The sequence below is a fragment of the Perca flavescens genome, chromosome 1 (assembly GCF_004354835.1).
Source record: "Perca flavescens isolate YP-PL-M2 chromosome 1, PFLA_1.0, whole genome shotgun sequence".
Lineage (NCBI taxonomy): Eukaryota > Metazoa > Chordata > Actinopteri > Perciformes > Percidae > Perca > Perca flavescens.
In genome coordinates this window covers 13,477,211-13,501,230 of record NC_041331.1, presented here as the reverse complement: position 1 = coordinate 13,501,230, position 24,020 = coordinate 13,477,211, and the positions used below count along the sequence as shown (strand labels likewise).

At 40.9% G+C, this 24,020-nt stretch overlaps 1 protein-coding gene across 1 annotated transcript in view; it reads right to left on the bottom strand.

Moving 5' to 3' along the window:
* ddb1 (damage-specific DNA binding protein 1) overlaps positions 1-24,020 on the bottom strand; it is a 61,059-nt gene that overhangs the window by 7,991 nt on the left and 29,048 nt on the right. Inside the window, exons 15-23 of the mRNA XM_028574512.1 lie at positions 20,652-20,759; positions 18,481-18,688; positions 17,060-17,155; positions 16,557-16,668; positions 15,573-15,696; positions 10,077-10,241; positions 8,478-8,572; positions 5,173-5,343; positions 561-670 (exon numbers count right to left, since the gene is read on the bottom strand). Of these exons, the coding sequence (XP_028430313.1) occupies positions 561-670; positions 5,173-5,343; positions 8,478-8,572; positions 10,077-10,241; positions 15,573-15,696; positions 16,557-16,668; positions 17,060-17,155; positions 18,481-18,688; positions 20,652-20,759 (1,189 nt within the window). The remainder of the gene's footprint in view (positions 1-560; positions 671-5,172; positions 5,344-8,477; positions 8,573-10,076; positions 10,242-15,572; positions 15,697-16,556; positions 16,669-17,059; positions 17,156-18,480; positions 18,689-20,651; positions 20,760-24,020) is intronic.

Here is a 24,020-nt window from a genome sequence, read left to right as displayed (position 1 = left end):
AATGGATAAAAGGGTGAGGAAAAGTGGAGAAGGCAACAGAAAAAGAGATGTGATACAAAAATAAAGGTCAAAAGTATTGAGGGGTCTGACCTGATGTATTAGATGGATAATAAGCGGTGGCATGAATGTAACACACTCACTTTAAGGCCACATCTTTCTTCCTTTCCCATGAAATCAACACTTGTCTAATAGAAAATGAGTAAAGTGGGAAATGAAGCCGAGCGGCTAAAAGCTCAGTGGCGAGAGGACTCCTAATTTCCAAAACAACTGCAACGACAATGCTGCTGCTCTTAAAAAAAAAAAAAAAAAAAAAAAAAAAAAAAAAAAAAAAAAAAAGCATCACAGGACCCAGTGTGGAAAGAGCAGCCTCCTCTTTATGACAATGTTGATTTCAGTGGAGAAAAAAAAAAAAATTGTTAGGTAATTAAAAACCTTTTGTCAGTTTGGCTAGAGAGGAGCAGCTCATGGGACTATAGCGATTGTTGGACAGGTTGAAATTCATGTGAAGTCAATCTTACTGCACTTCATTTACATACAATAAGATTTGATGTTTTCCTCACCTGTCCTTCTGGCAGACAAACAGATTGAATGCATTCTCCGCCCCCAAGAAGTTGTCGTCGTCCAGGATTTCCACAGCACTCATCCAGTTAGGATTAAAGTCACGCGCAATCTGACAAAAAAATAAATAAAAAAACAGATAAAAACCAGTAAACAATACAGAGGTCTTAAGCCAAAAACAATAAAGTTCTTGCCTCCGAGTAAATACATTATCTATGAGGAAGGAAGTGCTGACTGCACACAAGTGCTGAGATCCAAACACAACACAAACAATACTGCATGTTGCAGTAAAAGGGCAATAGACTTTTTAAATACGCTTGAGGATGTTCCCATACCAAAAAAAGCAAGAAAATACAAAAAAAGACCCCGAACATCTGTTCGATCTATGCAGACCTGCATACGTATGTGATGGATTCTCAACCACTCTGTGTTACCCCGCTATACCATGGTAGGAAATTTGACGGTTGTCATATCACGTACATTTGCTTATCTACTAATATAATCTAATCTAATATTGAAACAAATATTTTATATATTTTCACTGTATGCAGGTTTTTACACATAATTCCATTAAAATGGTTTCAAGTTCCAATTATAATAGTTTGTTCATTCATAAAAAAATACTTCTGCTTTCATTCCTTTAAGGGTCATTGTAACTGATAATGATAATTGTGTAATACCGTACACTTTGAAACCAGGATATTTTCTGAGATGGTTACCGCATCGTGACAATCTCATACCGTTGCAGCATTACTCTGTATTGTTATATTTAAAAAGACTAAAAACTCTACTACTGTAGCTTATTGCCTCACATTACTTACGAAAAAACGAAAGCTGACGTATCAATATTCTCATCCAACTCTCGGCAAGAAACCTAATCCTTTAGCTGGCTTCTTTGGTCACTTAGGGGCACTGGAAACATGTTGTAAACACAACACATACTATTGCCATATAAAGTTGTTATTGCAAACTTGTTAACAAACAGCTGTCTAGAATTTTGGGAAGTTATGTTCTTGACCACCGGATGAGTGTCAGTCCAATATCCACTCTCTCTTTTAGCTCTGTTTTTGGTCTCTACCAACTCCTGAAGGAAATATCTGGCTTATTAGCAGTCAAATGCTTTACTATGTTCACCAGCTAGTAGTGTACAGTTGTGTGCTACCTCTGGAAACCAATCTGATGATAGCGATAGCGGTGAGAGGAACCAAAACGGTAAATATGCGGGTTGGAAAACCAAAACAACAAGCTAACGGTTCTCCAATTTCCCCATAGAGTTGAAGGGAACGGAGACGGGTGACAATATTGTGTGGGTTTGTCACTTTTTTATGTGATCCAATGTTGATATTCAAATATTCATTAGAGCTGCTTCAAGGAAAGATTTGATTTTCAATAGTTAAAAATTACTACTTTCAATCTAACATTTCGAGGTAAGTTGTTCTGTTCTGAATAAATTCAAGTCTGAGTGACTTGAATTTATTACACCACGCGCTGCACCACAGCATGCCTTCACAGCAGTATGCGTGACTCATCCTCACATCTCTTCATCTTTCTAGCACAAATCAATTTGAACACTTCATTCATCAAAAGGCTGGGAGGTATATGTCAACTTACAATGCTTGGTAGAGACAGAAAAGAAAACATTCATACACCAAAGAGATGTTAAAACATGCAAGTGTGGATAAACTGACACCAACTTCAACCCTGATTTGTGTTTAAAAGAACAGAATAGGAAATACTCAATTGTCTACTTTTTGCATGACAAAAAGGCAGACAATTGTCTTTGGTTTGCATGTGCAAAATTGCTATTACAAAGGGTACATTAAAACACATCATATCCCATCTGGACAGGATACATTTAAACATGTTTACTTAAAGGAATACACCACCGTTTGTTGAAATAGGGCTTATCACGGTCTACCCTGGCTATAGATAGGTGGGCCAACACATTTTTTGTCTCAGTGCAAGTAATTAGGTTGTTTTTTGTCTTTTGTTGGCTCACTTTTACTCACAACATGCTAACTGGCAACATAGGATTATATTCACTACGCTAAGCTAACTAGTGGCGGCGCTGCCGGTGTTGCACCGGACTTAAACAATGCATGCACAAAAAATGCGTTGGCCCACCTATCAACAGCTAGGGGAGACCGTGATAAGCGGTGGCGTATCCCTTTAAAAACACAATACACAAAAGAAACTACATTAAAAGGAGCACCAGGTACTTCATAGTGAGGACTGAATCAAGGTTTTTAAGTGGCTGTTCACACAATACCAACCCAAAGCAAAATTACATATTTGGGCATCACCATTCACGCATCGCTACAGCGAGTTGCCCAAGACAACTATGAATCTATACTAAGTAGTGCTCAAAGAGATCTGACTAATTGGTCTGCGCTGCCGGCGTCGCTACGGTGGTTAAAATGAACATAGTTCCTTGTGTGAATTTCTTAAAGGTCCCATGACATGGTGTTCTTTGGATGCTTTTATATAGACCTTAGTGGTCCCCTAATACTGTATCTGAAGTCTCTTTTATATAGACCTTAGTGGTCCCCTAATACTGTATCTGAAGTCTCTTTCCCGAAATTCAGCTTTGGTGCAGAACTACAGCCACTAGAGCCAGTCCCACAATGAGCTTTCCTTAGGATGTGCCATTTCTGTGTCTGAAGCTATTGGGGAGGAGAGAGGGGGGGCAAGGTGGAGGGTGGGGGTGTGGCCTTGACCAACTGCCACTTTTCTCGTTTGAAAGCCATGATGTCTCTCTCTCATGGGTTGGCCAAATTCTCTGGGCAGGCAGGAAGAGAAAGGGGAGGTAACCTTGCTTGTTATGACCTCATAACAAGCAGATTCCAAAACGGCCCATCTGAGCTTTCATTTTCTCAAAGGCAGAGCAGGATACCCAGGGCTCGGTTTACACCTATCGCCATTTCTAGCCACTGGGGGACCATAGGCAGGCTGGGGGAACGCATATTAATGTTAAAAAAAAAGTGAAATTTTCATGCCATGGGACCTTTAAGTACAATGATCCCCTTACCCTCACCAATACATTTCTGGAAGAAACTTGATATCGTAACTCGGCAGTATATTTGGAATAATAAACAACCCAGGCTAAAATACTCCACCCTGCAACGTACCACAGACACGGGAGGCCTGGCCCTCCCTAACCTTAAAGTCTACCCTTAGAGCCTTTCAGCTACGGGCCCTACGAGTGTGGATGGACCCCTCATCTACAGTCCCATGGAGAGAAATAGAGCAAAACCTCACTGGAAATCTAAGACTGCAAGACCTCACCTTCATAGGTGTGTGTCCAAAAAAGTGAATGTTAGCCTATGGCCCTATTATCACCAACACAGTGACCAATTTTTGGAGGAGCAACTACCCTACACCAAAAAGTGGCATTTGAACACCCCAATTTGGAACAACATACACTTAATGTCTGGTAACAAACCCTTTGTTTATAACCAGTGGAGTGACAGAGTTATTTATACTCTAGACCAGCTATTCAATGATGAAGGTATGTTAAGTTTTGAGGACCTGAGAGCTAGCTTTGAGGTCCCTAGGACATCCTTCTTCCTTTATCTTCGCTTAAGATCAGCCCTAAAATGTTATGGAGTACCATGGGGGAACACTCTTGAGATGCACCCAATCATTAAATGGCTTGTTGATTATCCTGTGAGAGGATTAGTGTCCAGGATTTATGCTGAACTGATGCAAGTATCCATAGGAGAACTCCCAATAGTAAAGAAATGGGAGCGAGAGCTGAGCTCGGAGGGGAACGTAATTAATTGGGTGACAGTTTGGGACAACATTTCCCACTGTTCCAAGAACCCAAATCACCAGCAGTTCCACTTCAACATATGCCATAAGCCATATTGGACGCCTCAGAAGATACGTCTCTAAAGCCATTCCTACTCCCTATTGCATGTTCAACCTGAACAAACTGGAACTTTCCTGCACATGGTCTGGGAGTGTGAACATGTACATGAGTTTTGGAATAAAACAACATCAATAATATCTGATGTGATAGGATGTCGACTTCCTACGGACCAGATTGTTTTGTTCTTAATGATGACTCTAAATTACACCTACTTGGGAGACAGAAGAAAATTTGGCTAGCTGGATCAACCGCAACCAAGAAAATGATAGCTGATGGTGACCTGGTGTTCTTGCTGTTGCACTTGTAAGTATCTTTGGGATAAACTCTGTTTAATCTTTGTATTTCTTGTTATTGTGACCTCAGGAGGTTTGCTATTGTCTGTAAAGGTTTTTATTATGATCGCTGTCGGTTACGGGCTTAGTAGCTGTCTACCTCAGTGGACATGGCTCCGTGCGTTCACCGGTTTCTTTGAAAACAAATGCACAAGACCAGAGGGAGAAGATGGGAGGGGGAGAGTTTTTACAACAGTGTTGCCAAATATCTATTCCGAAGCTGTAGGGGGAGCTCTATAGAGAAACCTGCGAGCAAAAAGCAAAAGAAATTGCCAAAACCACATAGCTGCAAGCCACTGGTCAGTGACAGCGTCGCACCCCCAAATCAGACTCTTTTAGTACAACCATATACAATCCTAAACTTGTTTTCCCTTTAGAGTTCTTATGTTATTTTCTCAAAATCGTTCTCACCTCTTCAAAGTTGCCCTCCATGGGTTTGTACGCCAGCAGCAGGACGGACCTCATCAGGTCTCCCACCAGGATGAAATCTCCTTTGGTCTTCAAGTAAAGAGCCATGATATTGTTGTAGTGGTTACACTCGGTCCTCAGCTCCTTCTCAGCCGTCCACTCGTACAGACGGACCTGAAACAAACAATCACGCTGAGTAATCCTTTGTTGTCATACAAGCTGCCAAAGGGTAGAGGATCGGCAATGAGCTCCAGCAGTATTTGATGAACTGGCTGACATTTCAGCTCAACGTTGCCATCACTCTGAATATGATGTGCCTCAGTAAGTGTTGATTAACAGTGTGCGTTATTAGCTGCCACATTACATGATCGGTTAGCGGCTAATTACACCCGCCATTAACACGGTCTGCACCTTCTAAATGGTTTTGAGGTGAGGGGTGGAGGGTTGCAGGAGTGTCTTTGGATCTAATTACCGTTCCCTTGATGCCAGAGTGATGTTGAGAACACCTCCAAGAAGGTACTATGGCATCAAAGGTTTGGCTGCTGCTAGAGTTCAGAGCTCAGCAAGGTTTGAAATAATGGCATGGGTAGTGTAGCTTTCATATGTTATACTTTCTTCACATGGCTTTCACATTTTTGTTCTTTGATTTTCTTACCACTTTTCCCCCCAGTGTTTTTTTTTCAACACTATATTGTTTCCCTGTTTACTTTTGTGTCCGTTTTTCTTTGTTCTAACACTCTTTAACTTTGTTTCTTCATTTTCATCCTTTTAATGTGAAGCACTTTAGGCTGAATCTTTGCATGAATGATGCTGCACAGAATAACAATTAACAAGTAAAAAACAGAGGGACAAATCCTAATTTCACTGACTAATTTCATTATATATATATATATATATATATATATATATATATATATATATATATATATATATATATATATATCTCGCTCTCTCTCTCTCGCTCTCATCCAGTGACCGGCATTTCATTCTATTATTACGTTTTTTGTTATTGTGTTGGTTGCCATGGAAAAAAAAAGGAAAACAAAAAACCTGTATTGTTTTTGCTCAGATATTTGCGGGTATGTTAACGTACTGTTTAATGTGCTCGTTCAATAGCCAAGGTGAAGGACAAGAAGTGTGTTCATGTTTGTAAGTGAGACAAGGAGATGTAGCTTAGATTAGGAAAGCTAATGTGGGTTGTTGTTCAGTGTCTGTGGCTCTTGTGTTGTGTAGCTGCTGCCTGGCTCAGTGGGACGTCTGCTTTTACTCAGCTTTGGACAGAGCCAGGCTAGCTGTCTCCCCCCCTCCCTCCCCTGGTTCCAGTTATTATGCTGAGTGGCACCGATCTTCTCATCAAATACTTGGCAAAAAGGAAATCAACTATTTCTTTAATATAGGAATGTACATCTACATTTAGTTTACATAGCAAATATATTTAATAATGTGGCCTTGTTAAATTATTGTCACTCCCAAACTGTAATGAATACAGTGTATTTCATAAGCCAATTTCAGCGGAGTCAAACAGACCTGTGAAATCTAAAGCAGCAACTTCGGCTGGAAATGACGTTGGGTAAAACTATTTGTACTCCCTACAGCTAGGGATTTTACAGAAGATAAAAAACATTTTCACAACCGTCATATTAAGGGGTACTGACATAAATATAAAGTTCTTGCAAGTGACAGTGATGAAGAGTTAACCATTTTGAGCCAAGAAAATGTCAGAGGAAGGGAGAATAACACCCCAGTTGTCCAGTTGATGAAATTATTAAAAAAGTAATTTAAGAAGGCATTTCTCAGGCCACTAATGTCAGATCTTGTCACTAAGTTGTATTATGTTCTGCTGAGGCTGCTGTCAAAACGGGAAAATGATGAATTAGTCCTTAAGGACTGTTTACATTTGGTGTGTAATAGTGAGTTTAGTGGCGAACATTTGCCCTCTGATGCAGAGAACACAACATAAAAATACACCATAGATTGTGACTGTTGTTTGAAATGAGATGAGTGAAATTGATTACACTTTGATGTAGCTAAACCCAGAAATGCAAGGTTAAGTCAATAAAAGCCATTTTATTTACTCAAGTAAATAAATAATTAAAATGATAATTGAATCAATAATTAAAAAACTAATTCTTTAAAGTCCAAGCGGTTCTTTCTCCCTGTATGTCGAGCGATTTCCCAGAGAAATCCATATGGGATAAATCTATTTAGATATTGCACTTTAAAATCTTCCTGAACCGATCACAAGCTTCTTAAACAAATCAAAGAAAAGGAAAGTAAATCTCATCCAGAGGTTGACTTGCTGGTGAAAATAAACAGGTGAGGTGTTCAACTATACATAGTGACGGTCTTCTGGACCAAACTGTTTTCTGATTTAGACAAATGTTAGAAATAACTGAAAAATAAAAAAATCAACTGTCTGGATTCTGGTGAAAAGTACATCATCTGAACTTCCTATGGCTAGATATCAAACCTCAATACTTTCATCTTGTCATTTTCATAACTTTTAAAGCGACATTATGTAACTTTTTTTCATCTTAAAATGATAACTTCAAATCATGTTGATGATACTCTTACTTGTAAAAGGGAGAATGATGCTTATGTCACTCCACCACTCGCTCTATCCAACTGGTTGGTTGGGTGCTATGTCTCGGGAGAAGTGGCACAACCTTATGGCACAACCACTGATTTTGGTGATACTGGATCATATATCTACGAAGAAAATGTTTTCTGGTTTTTCTTTTGATGTCCTCCAACTGCAGCTAACCGTAGCTGCCGTCAACTAGCCAGTCACTAGCCAGTTAGCCCACTACGGACATCATGGCAGAGGCTATGAGACTGAAAAGAGAACAATGTAGCAGGAAAGTATTTGCAAAATAAAAGGCTGCGAGACAGATGGCGAGGTGGCTATCTCGCTGTTGGACTAGTAAGGGTTAAACACGGAATTGAGCGATAGCTTCCCAATAGAGAAACTGGGCTTTAGCAACTGTAGAGTCTGTCCAGTTATGTGTGTCGACCTCCAGTGTAAACATAGTCATATTACAACTGGCAGTTCTCATGACATACGGGCAGAATTGAGAGACGCTGGTATTAATCCCTGGGCCAGATGAGAGGCACTTGGTCAGCACCGTCTTAAGGCCTGAGTCTTTTTGGCAGTGAGCCGGAGGTAAAAATACAAATCTGACAATTTTACTTATTACAAAGTGTACATGAAGTGAAGGTAATGTTCAGTCTCCAAACGTATGGCACATGAATTCAAGTGCAGTCTAGCACCAAAACGTCAAGTGCTTTCATCAACAAGCACCACTTACTGTGCTATTGATGCTGGCCAGCAGTTTGCCATTGAACTCCACCATAGAATAGACAGCTCCTTTCACCTCCTTCTCAGCCACAGTTTGCAGCTTACCTGCAAGAGAGAGAACAAGGTCTGTCAGTCAGAGTGAAGTTAACATTATAAGTGTTAAGGCGCTGACACACCAACCCGATTATTGGCTGTCGGACAGTCTGGCAAGGTCAGTGACTCGAGTCTGTTCGGTGTGTTCCGTTGTCAGTCGGAGGAGCCGTCGGCGTCCATTTGGGTCGATTTGACATGTTGAATAGACCAGCGGGCAGTCGGACTCAATGACCAATTGGATTGGTGGAGTGCTAACCCGGAAATGACGAGCGGGATGAGCACGACGAACGTCTCTCAAAATCGGACGAAAATCTTTTAAACTGACCTTTGTCGTTCTGAAATGAAAACAGATTCAGCAACTGCATGGCCTATTTCTCGCTTAAAATGTTTTCAGAAACACGTTTCGGTGAACTATTTTCATAAAATACAAGATCGTACTCCGAACGAGCCGCCATTATGGTAGGTTATGAAATTCGAGAGAAGCCAGACTCACGTTGACGCGTTCCTCCAATCAGCTGCCGGTTTTCATTTTTTGGGCAACAAAACAGATTAGCGCTGCTGTTATGGAGATGTACTACGTCTTGCGCACGCGCAGAACGTACACTCAAGTCGGCGTCCCTTCGATGGGTTTCCGAGGCACTTTTTTTTTTACCAGCTCGGGGAGGCAGTCGGGTTGGTGTGTCAAAGCCTTTACCCGCTCAATGTCAACCTAAACTAGCACCAACAAGATTTTTGTGAAGCTGATATAAACCGCTCAACAACTGTGAGAGATGTAGCAAAAAGTGAGTGGGTGAGACATTCGCAATAAAGATGATGATATACTACACAAAGCTACAAATTTCTCTGTTAAAGTCTGATTTTGAGATTAATCAGAAGACACGTCTTATTTTTATACATTCCTTTAAAGACAGATGTTAGGACCTGGACACTTCTTTTTTTCTGCATTTACTGCAGTCGGAGGCATTAATTTAAATCCAGTGACATATGAGACTTCAGTGGCTCTGTTTTGAGCAAACATCACTATGAAGTATAGTGGTCGTAAATCATCCCATGTCGAATCATGACGAGAGATGAGGAGTTTTGTTTTGAAACAAAATTTTGAACTGAGCCATGTTGGTTTTTGAAAAAGCGGACTTTTCAGGATGAAACGGATCTCTACAGAGTTAAATGAAAAGCTAAAAAGGAGGACACGTGAAAGGTAAGCAATGCACCTTAAGAGTAACAGAGTATGAAAGAAAATAAGGGGGAATCAGTAGTGGTGAGAGGAGAAAAGTCTGACATGAAGTGATAAGAAAATGATTAAGTGAGGAGGAAAACAAGAGCATGGTAGGACAAAGTGTCCGAGAGTGGGGGGAAAAAAAAACATGACAGAGGGCAGGGAGAAGAAAATGAAACCGGGGGAGGGATAAGGAGAGCAAAATGATCTGGATGTGAAGACAAACAACAAGGTTGACAAAGAAGAAAAGTGTTTGTTTTCGGGAAATGGAGAATGCTGAGGAAGAGCCTGGCTACTGACCGTCAGTGTAGTGGAAGACAATGATGCGTCCCTGCTTGGGCTCAGCCTCCTCTGGGTACACCATGGCGGTGCCGACGATAAAATACACTGATGGGTCTTTTCCCAGACGACATGACACCATGCTGAGAGCGTACTCGCTGGGGAGGAACTGATGGGCATGGAGGACTGAGAGATACAGAACACAAATACCTTAGGAAACTGAGTGCGACAGCAACACAATACATCGCTCTTTAAAAAAGGTTATTAAAAAGTTATTTTCCGGGAGCACGCTAATGTGAAACAAGGGAAAGATAAGTGGTCAGATACAGTTGAACCACTTTAGTTGGCAGTAAAAAAAAAACAAAGTGAGCACACCTGGAAATGTCCATTACAAATCGCTCATTGCACAGGAAAACTGTGTGCATACACAACTCTGGCAAGTATGCTAATGTATAAGTGGAAAGTTGAATCATGAACTTGGTTTGTAAACTGTTTTCTCCTCCAAATATTTTACAGCTAACATGGAGGTTTACTTACAACTTGTATGAGTTAGGGGTGGGAATCTCTTGGCACCTCACGATTCAATTCCAATTCAGAGGCCAACGATTCTAAACCGATTTTCGATGCAACAATTTTTTTATGTACATTTCCATGCGTGATTTTATAAAAACATACATATAAATCTGAGTTGCTACTCAGAGTTTGCTAATCACATCCTAGACAAAGCAGCTAGACAAAGCTTAGATTTTGACATATATTTGTCATGGATTGCTACAACGTAATTTAACAAAGGCACTTTTGAATGGACTGTGCCCTCTCTGATTAAGTGTAGAAAAAAATTGGGCTAATGACAATGCAGTGATTATAAGCCTTTATACCATGTTCTGGGTGAATACTCGATTCTCATTGGCTGCAGGGTGTCCATTAAAAAGTGATATAGGACACCTACTAAAGGAGTTCCGGTGAAACTGTCTGTTTACTGTTCTAAATGAATGCGCTACATTAAATCAAAAAGGAAATGTGGATTTATTATTTCCAACTCAGCCACCACAGGTGGCACGAAAACACACAGGCTGCAAGAAGTAAGTTCTACTGGCCCTCTGGACTGACTTTGTTTCACAGAGAATAACGTTATCTCACATCCCGTTCACTGTTCAGGTCGTTGCTTCAGGCTGCGCCGCTGCAGCCGACAGTAACGTTACACATCGCGGATCAAATTCTTCGTAAAAGTCGTTGTATTGTTTTGGGGACAATGACATGGCTGGATAGCTAGCTTTTCTTGTTGTTCAACATACTGTCAAATTATTTTTACTGATTGCCAACTGTACACAATGTTATTGACTTTGGATCTTGCTAGCATAACATTAGCTTTCTGGCTTGTAGCTAAACTGAAGGGTTCTATCAGCTGAGCGGACTATATAAATATCTCCGGTTGCTAAGGGAGGCAAGTCGTATCTAAGGTCCTTCCCAATTCCTGGGGGAGTCTACAACGTTTGCATTGCATAAGAACCTGATGGATGGGAATGATTGTTCCAGGTATTAGTCATCTCATTAGTCACCGAGTGAATGAATGACGTCATTCAAGAGCCGGACCTGATTGGTTCTGGTCAGTCAACCAAACTATTTAAGGCTATGTTTGAGGTGAATGTGTGAATTTACCAGATAAAGGTCTAAGACCGAAACGTTGTATTTTTCTAAATAAATTATTGCTTGCGTAATGGTCAGTGTGCAGGACTTTTTCTAAGCTTCTGATCTGCTACTTTTGATCATATCCTACGCACCTGCCCGACAAAAGAGGTGTGCAAAAAAGCTTTCCTCCGTGACATATATTTGTCACACACAATTTTTAATGAAATGTTTTGTCTATTGAAGTTTTTGTTTTGTACTCATTCCATGCTTAAGCCTTAAAACATGCTTGTGAAAGTCCCCTTCTCTCACAGTAATCTTCCATGTCAGAGGCTCGGTCATGTTTAAAGGTGGAGAATTGGCTTCTTAGAACATGAAACATGAGGTGGTCGGATGTAATGTGATAAAGTAGATATGTGTTTTACCTAATTATTTTATGAATATCTTAGATCATGTGTGTATATATATATATATATATATACATACAAAAAAGTTTTTTCCTTTTGGCCATTTTTGTGTGTTTGTTCTGCACTCTTGCCTAAACTCTAAGTTATTGTCCATTATCTCATCCTCTTTCAGTCACACTGTTTTCTGATTTGTACTTTACTTTTTTTCCCGATTATTAACTTATCTGGACCGAGAATCAAATCTAGGGCTGGGACGACACGATTGCAATAATTTGCGTCGACGCGTCACTAAATTCAATAAATCAAACTTGCGTGCAAATTAATTAATGTAATGCGGAACTAATGTAATGCAGAACTACTGTTAGATACGCGGGTTCTAGGGACACTTAATCTGTAGCCCTGCCTTAGCTCTGAAGCTAGCCAAGCTCTCCGCCTACATGTCAGGTCCCGTGTCATGCCCTCCCGCCTGGTGACGTCCCCGCCTCGTCTTCGGGTCAGTTCCAGTAGTAGTCTACAGGCGAGAGTGTGGTGGATAAGACGAGGGCTGTGTGTCGGCAGTTATTTGGGTATGTGAGTGGAAATACATCTAACATGCTAACCCATATCTGACGCCATCACCCAGATGTACCAATCACTGGAACGAGACAAAAAAAAAACTGTCCAACTTCTCCTCCCTACAGTGCTTAACCAGCCTTTAGATACAAATAATTAAAGTTAAATTAAAGGGAGAAGAGCTTGAATGTTAAACAAGAGCTTATTCATTATTTGACCTACTGTTAAAAAAAGCAAATACAGGTTAATCTCTCATACACCATTCAATTCAATTTATAGTATCAAATCATAACGAGTTATCTCAAGACACTTTACAGATAGAGTAGGTCTAGACCACACTATAATTTACAAAGCCCCAACAATTCGAATAATTCCCCCAAGAGCAAGCAGTGCGACAGTGGCGAGGAAAAACTCCCTATTAGGAGGAAAACCTCGGACAGACCCAGGCTCTTGGTAGGTGGTGTCTAACGGTGCCGGTTGGGGATGTGATGAACAGTGGCAATAATAGTCACATTAATAATGGAACAGTAACTTCAAATGGTAGTCGTAGTAGCTCATGTCATATCAGGGCGCTGCAGGGCGTTTCAGGATGTAGCGTGGCCCAGCAGAGCATGGATGGACATACACTACTCTTTTTGCACTTGTCGGTTTACTTTAAGTTTTTATTTTTGTATTCCTCCTGAAAGTGACTTTATTTTGTGGTTGGATTGATGGCCTACATCTGGCTTCAGGTTGCACTACTTATTCATTTTACTTGAACAGTGCAGTGTTAAACAATTTGAATAAAGAGAGATTTGAGCCTTATTGAAATTGGTTTTGTGTAAATTGTTAATAATTGAGCAATGGGAAAATAATCGCTAATTGAAAAAATAATCGCTAATTGAAAAATTAATTGTTAGATTAATCGAAAAAATAATCGCTAGATTAATCGTTTAAAAAAATAATCGTTTGGGACAGCCCTAACCGAATCGTTCTAGAGAGAATCGCGATGCATCTAAGGATCGATTATTTTTCCCACCCCTAGTAGGAGTGTCTGACTGCTTGTTTTTCTTGCCCCGTTACACATCCTTTTAACATGATTTGCTACATTTACAGTTAACTTAGCAAGCACAATGATGGCCAAGTCTATGCATATATTGTAATAAACTGTATATCCATGTACCGCATACATAGTGCAAAGACACAGGGGTTTTCAGTTGCTGTATTTATCCTCTATAGATCTGCACACAGTCATTATGTATTTACAGTATTTATCTCCTTCACTCTCCTCTTAGTTTTTATGCACCTTCAGGGAGGACAGCTTTCATATTTTATCATCATTTTTCTTATCCCAAACACCTGGGGCTTAACTACCTAGTCAAATGCAATGGATCACATGTCCCATGACATCAAGAAATGCCGATAAATTATGCATCCATTAAGACATATTTGACACAGCTAATGTTGAGTCCACAGAATGCAAGGCATTGAAGTGGTGTGTGACTAGAGCAGGCAGCGCTCATTAGAGACCAACCTTAAAAGAAATAACTGCAGATTTCAGTGGTGTAGCAGTAACTGAATAACTGAGTACACTATGTATATGAACCCCACATTTCTTCTTAAATAACAGAGGACCAGTGCAGTTAAATGCATCAATGAACTCAATGTGCATTTATAGTGCACTTAAAAGACACGACACCAATGCATGAGAATGCCTCCACATCAGATTGATGAAAATCTTGCAACTAAATGAGCAGTTATCTGATCACATATTAATACACTGAAGTCAGCGGTGGACACAGTGTGCTGAACAAGACCCTTATTTACATATCATTAACATATAACATACTCTAATGTATGCGGGTGTGTTAACTCTTGGGTTTTTAAAAAGGGAAGGCTTGGCGCAGCGAAATCTGCATTGCAAAACGGAATGGAGCAAAAGAACCATCAGGTTATTCCATAAAGAGTGTGTGTGTGTGTGTGTGTGTGTGTGTGTGTGTGTGTGTTGGATATTGAGTAATAATAGCAAATCTATTGATAATAATAGTAATAATAACAAAAACCTAGTTCACGAGGCACCTTTCTCAACACCAAGTGTAAAAGAACACTATTCATTTAGGAGACAAGATATAATTAAAGATGACGACAATGTTGAAACTGATAAATTGATTGGTAAAATGAGTGTGCACCTATTTTAAGCTCAGATATGAGCATATACAGGGTTTCTGCAGGTTTCACCAAGTCAAATGTAAGACTTTTTAAGACCTTTTTAAGGCCATTATGAATGAAATGTTAAGACATATATCACAACATTACAAAATTACAGCCACACAATTACAGGCTGGAGCCTTCAGATACTTGGCAGAACGGACTGGACTGATGGCTGTCGTTTGCTGGAGACCCTTCACAGCAGTACGTCGTACACGCATCGTTCCCAAGCCAAGTATCGCTAAAGAATAAAATCTGTTTTAGGTCTGCTGTACAATCCAAAAGAGACTCGCACCAATAACACAAAAGCTGATTGGCTGCAATATAGTTGCACGCTCGCCTCATTTGGAGTCGTAATCCAGCAAATTATGATTCTGACTAGTGAAAGAAAGAACTACATAAAAAAAAAAAAAATAATTATCCTGCGCTGCAGGAGCATTTCAATGAGCATTAAAAGTAGCGTTACATGGACGTAGGAAATTATTTAATACCTAGAACACAATACGTCAGCGAATTTAAGCCTAAAATTTAGATTTTTAAATATTAGACTTTTTAAGACCCTGTGGAAGCCCTGATATAACAGCTTGATGAATGAGCGTCAGGGGATCAGTCTGTGGAAAGAGCTTCCTGCACTGACCTGGTTATTCTCCGAGCTGAGCACTATGTTTTACCATCAGAAGCTCCACATGAAAGCACCAGCTTAGGGAGATCAAATGGAAATGTATAGCACAGCCGGCTGTCTCACCTTCAAAGGTGTGCTGATCCACGACTAGCAGACTGTGAACCTCCACTTCTTCACCAAAGGAGGTCTCGTGGGGAGAAGTGCTGCTGGGGAAGAGCTTGCTGGAGCTCACGCTGCTGGAGAGAGCCTGGAAGGATGTACATTTATGAGATGGGACAGAAAGACATGTAGACACAAGAGAAACCTAATAAAGGGTATGAAGCAATTCAAATCTCTATTTCTGTGTGAGCTCAACAGCCCAGACGGCACCATCTGCAGCACCAGATGTGCAGCATTTAAAATCAGGTAAACGTGTTTCTTGTCACCATGTGTAAGAGGCGCTGGCTCGGCTTTGTTTCCACAAAATTCTGCACCTGTCCCCGTGGGGAAGTTATAGAGCCAGGCTGAGTGGACACTACACATGCTGTCACTGGGAATCTGGCTGAAAAATTAGCTCTCCAAGTACAAATCTCTTTTAAATCTTGGCCCTACTATTTATTTTCTTGCCAGCTGAATCACCATTGTCCGTATTCCTTGACAACAAAATTATTTAATTATATTTAATGTAACTTAAACAGCTACATTGTGAGTTCACTTACAAAAAGGCCTACTGTCTTCATTCTTACTAACTACATGTCTTTGCAGTGGCGAGGAAACCAAAAATGGAGAATATATTTTGATGAATTGTGATTATGACATTTTTTAGAACAAATATTTTAAAGCGGCAAATTATCAACTAAAAAACTGGAGAGAAAAACCTGCTGGTAACAGCTTGAGTTATGCTACGATTACAATTCTTAGACTGTAAAAGGTAAATTATCAAACCAGAACGCAACAGCATTACGATTTAAATCCTGGTTTCGAAAATCGAGCTCGGGTAGACCCGCTAAGTGACTAACTTAGAACGTTATAAATAATGTTCTTAGTCTGCACACCTGGTTAGGTAAGAGTGCAAAACAAACAGCCCTTGGGTGTTTATTAGCCGAACATCACATAGAGCCACAGTACCTGAGTGCTGGCACTGGGGCGCACAGCAGATGTGGTGCCGCTCACATCCTGAATCTCCACCCTGCTGGATAGAACCCCGAAACACTGGGAAACCTCTTGGTAACAGATCCGCCTGGCGGGGGATTAACACAGGGAGAGGGAGAGAGGGAGAGAGAGACAAGGACAGTGAGACAGAGCAAAGAGGAGACGCTCGCTGGTAAACACGAAAAGAGCAAACAAGGGTAAGCTAAACAAAAATAGGTGGCCTGGGAGACTGCTTTCTGACTGGATAACAACAGTCAACCGTTTAATAATTGATTTAACAACCTTGAGTCATAGTTGTTATTTAAATGTTTGAGCACAAAAAGAGAGAACAAAAACGTATTCTGCAGCTGTATAACAAAACCCAACAGGAGACTGTAGCTTGAATTAGAGCAAACGGGGGCACCGTCGGTGCAAACATTAGGAACACGCAGCATATTTGTAAAGATGACGGATCTGAAATGTTCCATTTGAGGACTGACCTGGGAGACTCGTAGAGGGGAACGGTGCGAATGTGGAGTTTCTGAATCTCGTCGATGGTGCCGATGGTCAGAGTGCTGTTGTTGGCCAGAGCCAGACTGTAAACAATAACAAGGTGCAGCATCAGTAAAAGGGGAGACAAGAAGAAATACACCCACTTCCTGCAAATCAAAACCAAGTTTGACTGGATGCATTTCTGTAGTCAACAGAGAACCAGTGGTGGATTGTAACTGAGTACATTTACTCAAATACTGTACTTAAGTACACATCTGAGGTACCCGACTTGAGTCTTTTCTTTTCATGCCACTTACTACTTCTACTCCAGCACATTTCAGAGGGAAATATTGTACTTTTTACTCCACTACATTAATCTGACAGCCTAAGTTACTTTATAAATTAAGATTTTTGCACACAAAACACATGTAGTTTATAAAACACTATGTTTTATTATGAATTAAGCTACCCAACAATATAAACGGCCTACAAGTCCAGCTGAAATGATTAGACCATTAAACACTTGTTGATATACAGAACGGTTTTGATCGTTTCCAGTTCTCAAATGTGAGGATATTTCTGCATTGAGTACTTTTACTTTTAATACTTGAACATTTTCCTGATGATACTTAAAATACTCTTAAGTAACATTTTCAATGCAGGACTTTTACTTGTAACAGAGTATTTTTACAGTGTGGTATTAGTACTTTTACTTAAAGCTACATTGTGTAAGGATTTTTCCCATCTAGCGGTGAAATTGTATATGACAACCAACTGAATATTACTTTGTAGCCCTTCCTCCTACGGTAGCCGAACCCGAAATGATCTCTTAGTATCTCCATTGTTTACACGCAGCTGTTCTAGCCACTCCAATATTAACATTGGTCTTGTTGCTTTGCCTGTCGCGTTGGCGTTTTAATTCTCTTTTTCGCTTCCCTGGCGAGTAATCTCCCCCTGGCATTCGTCACGGTGCCACTGAGTGTAAGAGAGCGAAAGGCGGAGGCACATCCCTCTTTGGTTAATGTATTTTAAAGATGGAGGCGCTACATGGCTGCCGTCATTCGAGCGACTCGCTCGAATGTATTCTGAATGATTTGGAGTGGCAGGTTCTACGCTTACAAGAATACTTTGATTAGTTGGTGGAAGTAATTACACATGAATGAGCACATATTTGTGAAAGAACAAAAAGGTTTTTATTTGCTAAGAATCAACTCAAAACATTACACAATGTAGGTTTAAGGATCTGAATACTTCCACCACTGCAGAGAACACATTGGAGCCAACTTTCTGACTGCTCAACGATCAAAACAAGAGAAAGTGGAGTTTATGAACTCTGCAAAAAGCACAGAGGAAGAAAAGGCAACAACAGTTTCCAGTGAAGCTGCTGACTGTTAAAAAAACCCGATTAGTAAAAGGTTCTGCTGCTGACCTGTCGGGATAACCCTCCGAGTTGAGTGGGCACATATAGTTGACCTCCTTGAGGTTGACGTTGGAGAAGACCAGCTTGTGGTTGGACGAGTAGATGACAGTGGGTCGGTCGGAGCAGGCGAAGACGTTTGAAGTGGACAGGGACCTGAAGGTCCTCAGCACGGTGGGCTGAGTGCCGAGCGTGACCTTCTTACGCTCGCTCAGGGCGCCTGGGGGAGGGAAGGAAGGATGGGAACACAAGTCTAAGTCCAGTTTGAAAGGTCGGTGTACCGATCGCTGTTTGGACTCACTTGCCAAGCGCCTTGAGCCAATATAGTTCGTCCTTGTGTGCAGGATATCCATCTCCATTTTTTCATGCTCATAAAACAATTCAGTGAGGCCTTGAGCCCTGCGTGGAAGCATGGGCCTTCTTTGTTTCTCCACTCATTTATTCAGGTTTTTCCTTTAATTTGTGAACAACTAATAGTCCTAGTAGCAGTGTGCGTAGTTTGCATAGGCTTTAGCTTTCGATACACTTGTATTTTGTCCTTTCTGAACACCGTACAGTACATATGTTATGACTATGAGCTGATTAAAGCCAAATTAATGAGGACATTTATATGCACACTAGTATTCTGGTTAATCAAATTCAGAACGAGATTGATTAGGGAACATAGAATAAACTGATTATACTCATATTCCTGTGTTCATGATAATAACATCAAGGTTTCTCAACACTGTTTGCAGTTTGTTCAGGGGTTTCCTTCACTGCCATGGCACTGGTCACTTAACGTATAATTATTTGGATACTATTTTTATAATTGATTTGTGGATTTAATTCAATTATATAAGTACTAGAATAAAAATAGCTTTAAAATCCACAGATTGTTGGAACATACAGCCTCATAAAAAGGTTGAATAAACAAGATTTTTCCCCATCCATGCATCTATTCAAAGGTCAAAAGAGAGAGACCTTAAAGTCAGCTGTAGTTAGGCAGGCAGACAGGCTTCAACAGTGCAGTGATTAAAGGGCTCCACACAGGGAGCACAACACCTGTAAAAATCCTAGCATTGTTTTCTGTAGAGATGCACTGATTACAACTTTCTAGGCTGATTCCAATTTTCATTGAGTAAGGCCAGCCGATTCCGATTTCATTTTTTCTAACCACTTTACAGCACACGCAAATATTTATTTTCTATCTTTTCTTTAATAGAACATTTTACATAGAACATTTTTTGAACAGGTAACGGATCACTTGAAAAATAGAACTATATAAATTACTCCTGGTGTGGGAAATTCACACACATCTAAAGTGCAATGTTAGAACCATTTCCTTCTTTTCACATCCAATATCCAACTAAAAAAAATTAGATTTTGGTTTTTGGTGTCGTCCCTCCAAGCCCTACTTTTTCCTAGCAGGTGTTGCATATTGCAAACTTGTTACCTTCTGCACACACGCTGAAGAATTTCCAAACAGCTGACATGTTGCAGGTTAATTCACGAGGTTCCCTACATGTGCGAGTCATGCGCCGGTCATGACCGAGTACGTGAAAATCGGCCAATTACGGTCACCGGCCGGTCTATCAGTGCATCTCTAGTTTTCTGTGGCTCTTGATTTACTTTTTTTGTATTACTTGAAATGTAATCCCTTGTGTGTCTTGACCAGGTGATGTCATTTCAGTGACCCAGTCTCACGCTTGGAGACTAAACATTTTTAACAGCGAGACCGCAACACAAACGGGAGGAGTGGAGTCAAACAAAAGGCACTTTTAAGCTTTATCATAGAAAGTGTAGGATCGTGCATTTTTTGGAGCTTGACCCAGTGACTAAAAGTCAGGACATCAGCCTCTGCTGCTTCCATCTTGACCAGCAATACAAGACCAAAAACAGAGCTAAAAGAGAGTGAACACTGGCTTTAAATTCGCCACGGGGGCTACAATCACCATTCCACATGAATGAGAATAATGCTCCCTAACAGCTGGAGGTGTGAATAAGCCAATGTTGGCTCACAAGTTTCTCCATCATTACACACAAATAGAGCGCTGGCTTGGCAGTTATGCAATTCTCTATGAAATAATATTCTAAAAATGTTTTCAGACAGCTGCCTGTGGTCCTGCCTGGAGGCTCTGGTCAGTCTGAGAAGCTATCCTCTAACAGCTGTAGTGATTTGTAGTTTGGTGTGAAAGACCTACCAGTCTGCAGGTCCAGACCAAAGTAGAAGAGCGCTCCGTCTCCCAGCGCACACAGCAGGTAGTAGCTGCCTTCGAAGGTGGTCATTAGGATGGAGCGAGGGATGATCTCTGAGGACACACACAGACAAATGATTTCACAATTTCATGGATGAACACCAAAGTGATATATGTCTGCAAAAATGTCATCAGAAAAATCAATATAGGTTTATCCGCCAGACTGGCTGGTTACTTTTGAGAAAAAAAAATAACTTTTGAATGCTGCAGGGTAAATCTAAAGTCTTCTGTCTTTTCCGTTTACCAAACATCAGTTTTCTTTGACTGTAGGCCAATTACATCAAAACAGCATTGGCTGTGCTTACATGCTTGTTGGATGACTCACAAAGCAGCAATGTTAAAAAGAAATAGTCGGCACAATGTGGCTACTTCAGAGGTTGCACGTTTCCATGGTAATGTACAGCAACTATTTTAAGTAAGCCGGCCAAAATGTTAAAACACAAACATAGGGCTGGGTTTAATTTAAAGGGGTGATAGAATGATTATATAGGGTATTTCACACGGTTCCTTAAAGGTCCCATGGCATGAAAATTTCACTTTATGAATCAATGTATCAGCTCAGATGGGCCGATCTGGAATCTTGCTCCTTATGAGGTCATAAGGAGCAAGGTTACCTCCCCTTTCTCGGCTTTGCCCAACCAGAGAATTTGGCCCACCCATGAGAGAGAGAGACATCATGGCTTTCAAACCAGCAAAGTGGCAGTTGGTCAAGGCCACACCCCCACCCTCCACCTTGCCCCCCCTCTCTCCTCCTCAATATCTACAGACACAGAAATGGCACATCCTAAGGAAAGCTAATTGTGGGACTGGCTCTAGTGGTTGTAATTCTGCACCAAGGCTGAATTTCGGGAAAGAGACTTCAGATACAGTATTAGGGGACCACTAAGGTCTATATAAAAGCATCCAAAGAGCACCATGTCATGGGACCTTTAAGGTCTCCAAATAGGGTATGTAACATTGGTTGGGCTGAAAACGGCCCGGGTGCTGTTCTATGCTCCCTAATGAAACCTTTGAAATTGCCCTTGATTGAAAGGAGAGGTTTTCTGCCTTATACGATATGCTCATCAATATTTAGATGAGCTGCGTGCTGACTGGGTGGTTTACAACGAGCAAAGCTCCAGAGCACAGACACATGGGGGGGCTGAACAACACACAGCCCAGCAACACCATCCCTGACTTTCTTAGCGCCACGTTTCCCTTTTCGGCTTTCCATCATTAGACTCACACACACACACACACACACACACACACACACACACACACACACACACACACACACACACACACACACACACACACACACACACACACACACACACACACACACACACACACACACACACACACACACACAGTCTGTTAGCATTACCGATCATTTCAAAGACACAGACAGACACAGACAGACACAGACAGACACAGACAGACACAGACAGACACAGACAGACACAGACAGACAGACAGACACAGCCCGGTCTTTGACTTCCAAAACGTGCAGCTGCCTCGCAGCCGGGAAGCCCGCGCCCGCTGCCCGTTTTGGAAGTCTATCGGTAACGTTAACAGACAGTGTGTGTCTAATGATGCCCGCTGCTGCGGCCGTCCGTACGGGTTGAGCAGAGGCTGCACAGTTTGACCGGCTTCGCCGCCTCGAAACACTACCGGCCCACCGGGAAAAGTCCAGACTCTCCCACTCGCCACTCCGCTACTGGTTAAGTGTATATCAGGGAACATGCCTGCCACACTCAGTTACCTGGTAACTAGACCACCAACTACACTTACCTGACGGAGCTCCACGACTGGCAGCTCATGGCGCTCTGTACCCAGCGCACACTCATCTTTTTTTGAGGTAACTGAAACAACAATTAGTGCTTACCTGGAGCACCAGGACCCGCAGCCCGCGATGAAAGGTGAAAAGTGTCGGCATTCCCTGTACAGCCTGGAACGCTGCATTTACGACCGTGGTTCATTTTCAATATCCTTGAAAAACTTCCAAACTTTCTTCTTTGTAATTCCCGTGGAAATGCACAGCTCGCAGCTAAACTAGTGTGTCGGATCTGCGCGAGCTACATTTAGAACACCAGCTGCTCTCAGAACAGTGGGTCTGTATCTATGTAAATGTTGGGCGTGACAAAGGTAGAGACCAGAGCTAAATAAGGCACAGTCACCGAGTTGACGTCAACTATTAGCTTCGTTGGGATTTGCCCGTTTTGAGATGCAGTTTCAAGTTGTGAGATTTGCAGAGGAAAGAGGTGTAAATGGGACTTTACCCACCAAACTGTCGTTATTCAACTATGACAAGGTAAACTCGGTTTTGTATTCTATCACCCCTTTAAAAATACATAGAAAACACAAAAAAACAACAATGTAAATATAATTCATGTAAAAACAGCTTAAATGCTGTAATGGGAAAATTACATTTAAGCACAATTCCTTATATTTTTATGTTTAATTCGTACTTTACTTCTCTCACAAATGCTGAAAGAGTCTATCTCATTTCCCAAAATCTGCTTAACGTCACCTCTAAACCTCACTCATAACAAGTTACATGTTGTTTGCTTAAGCGGCACAAACAAGTCAGATGTCTCAACAACAAGTCACTGTTTTACAGGGGGTTATGTCAGGACTATTTCTTGGCCGGGGGGAACTCCAGGAATTAACTGGTCCAAACAACAAACAAGATATAATATACATGAGCTTTGGAGGTGTTGGTAGTTGACATTATTAACCCTTTAACAGCGCCATGCATTCCCCCCATTTCCAGTATTTATGCTAAGATAAGCTAAGCTAAGCTAACAGGCAGCTGGCTCTAGTTTCACATTTACCGCACAGACGTGGAAAAGTCATCGAACTTCTCGTCCACTCCAGGATTTACTTCATTTGTAGTAAACCAATCCCACTTCTGTATTATTATCCCATTTTGTATTTCTACTACCTGTAACCACCATCTGTTCACTATTAGTAATTACCTTTTCCCCACCTTCAGTCATCTCCATTTAAATGTCCCCCTTCAATGCAACTGCTTCTACCTCAAATGGTTCACGGATAGGTGGAATTCATTTTTTTTTTTTTTTTACTTATTTAATTACCAATTTATTTGTATTTACTACTTTCAACAGTGTTAATAACAATTTCTTAACCTGTTCTCTTTAACATGTATTTGTTTAATTTATGTCCAGCCCAGGGTGTGAGGGCTTGATTACCCAAAATTAATATTTAATTTTTATATGATTTCACGTTACAAATAATACATTGATTGATAAGGACATACCCAAAATAAAATGTTTTTTTGGTAAATTCTTCAAGCTTTTTTTTTTTTTT